The sequence below is a fragment of the Opisthorchis viverrini genome (assembly GCF_000715545.1).
Source record: "Opisthorchis viverrini unplaced genomic scaffold opera_v5_616, whole genome shotgun sequence".
Classification (NCBI taxonomy): domain Eukaryota; kingdom Metazoa; phylum Platyhelminthes; class Trematoda; order Opisthorchiida; family Opisthorchiidae; genus Opisthorchis; species Opisthorchis viverrini.
Window position 1 is genome coordinate 98,068 of NW_008752276.1, and position 1,817 is coordinate 99,884.

Sequence of the window (1,817 nt, forward strand, 5' to 3'; positions counted from 1 at the left end):
GGATGATCCCCTTTCCCAGATATGCATAACTAGCTTGTAGGTAATATGATGTTCAGAGATAGCTGTGGGCGTCTTTCCTATTATAGTTCGGACGTTCTGTTAGTGGTGGCCACCACCAAAGTAATGAAACGTACGTGCTTCCTGATGGCTTGCCGTGCGTGAAAACAGCACAGCATTATATCGCAGACGAATGCAGCTTTGGCAGCCCTCATCCGCGAAGTCATCTTGTCCATGACGAACGTTTTGACTTCATAGTGTCCATTCTTGAACAAGCTGAACAACTTGCACAATGGCGCAAAATACTCGCTTTCGACGAAGGCATACATTACGGGTCGACCGATACCCATGCCATCCGTCACAAGGGATGTATAAAGCTTGTAACTTAACAGCGAAAGTCGGGGGCTTCAAATTTATTTACCCAAGACGGGAGGCGCACATAAGGTCATGCGTGAGACGTGCAAGCCAATACAGTCAAGTTTCTACTGCGTTACACTGCCCCCTCCCGAGTATGAGCACTGTCCTCAGTGCCCAGAACGAGAGTTCGTGTTGTATGTATTAAGCCGAAACCGAAACCGGGAGACGGGGGTACAAAGGCAGGTCAAGGTCAATCAAGAGGGTGTACAAGGGGTTACTCTTCCCTGCCCGGGGCTCGTGGTGGCTCGTCCGTGGTACCTGCGATAAGGGGAGAGAGAAGGAGAGGCACACATAAGGTCATATGATGGACGTGCAAGCAAATACAGTCAATTTTCAACTGCGTTACACTGCCCTCTCCCGAGTATGATCACTTTCCTCAGTTCTCAGAAGGAGTGTTCGTGTCGGATGTACTGATCTCAACAGTATGGCTGACAGATGGGGGATAGGAGGACGTAGACGACCGGGTGCCAGGACGGGTTGAATTGTAGGGCTTAATTGATTGTAATGTACACACTGTACATCCATATGTGGCTTAGAAGGGTCACGAATGACATAGGTATTGTTTGGCCCCTTAATAACGATAACAAAAGGTCCCTGCCACATGTGGTGGACTTTCTCGGGCGCATCCAGTGGTGGGTTCGGCCGGTGTAGAAGCACAAAGTCGCCTACTTCTTGCAGAGGTCCGCGTGATCTGCAATCGTACACAGTTTTCTGGTGTTGCTGTGCATGTCCGATGTTTCCACAGGCGATTTGTGGTGCCGCGGACAGGCGTTCTCGGAGTAACCGGGCGTATTCGTTACTGCCAACCAGGTCTGCCGGAACCACAGGCGTGTCTGCGTCTGAAGGTAGTCGGAGATCGTGGCCGAGTTGTAAAAATGCCGTTGCATAACCTGTCGACTCGTATGTAGCTGCTCGATAGGCCAGCATACATAGCGGAATTTGTTCGTCCCGCCGTTTCCCTTCGTAAAGATCCACGAGGGGGGCGAGTATTTTCTTTATGGTTCTGTTGGTGCGTTAAACCAGAGCGTTTCCCTCTGGGTGGTAGGGTATTGTCCTTGTTTTATGGATCCCCAGGAATGCACGTATTTCCCACAGCAAGTGGCTCTCAAAGGCTTGGCCCTGATCAGAGTGGAGAATGACTGGCACGCACCGGCGTGATACCCACTCAGAGATTATCACTGACGTGATCGTACGGGCATCTTGTTGCTTCACAGGCACAGCTTCGCACCATTTATTTAAGTAATCCACCATGACAACAATGAAACGGTTACATTTTCTGGTTACTGTTAAGGGTTCAATGACATCAACACCCACTCGGCGGTTCGGTCCTTGTACGGGGATCGGTTGGAGCGGTGCCCGGGGAGTTATACCGGGGGCCTTCGTTGTCGCACACACTGAGCAGT

The 1,817-nt window shown here is 50.7% G+C and overlaps 1 protein-coding gene across 1 annotated transcript in view; it reads right to left on the minus strand.

The window, feature by feature from the left end:
• Positions 1 to 1,428: 1,428 nt before the first annotated feature.
• T265_11853 (hypothetical protein) overlaps positions 1,429 to 1,817 on the minus strand; it is a gene marked incomplete at both ends in the record, with an annotated part of 3,768 nt that continues 3,379 nt past the window's right edge. The window contains one exon of the mRNA XM_009178649.1: positions 1,429 to 1,791. Within this exon, the coding sequence (XP_009176913.1) occupies positions 1,429 to 1,791 (363 nt within the window). The remainder of the gene's footprint in view (positions 1,792 to 1,817) is intronic.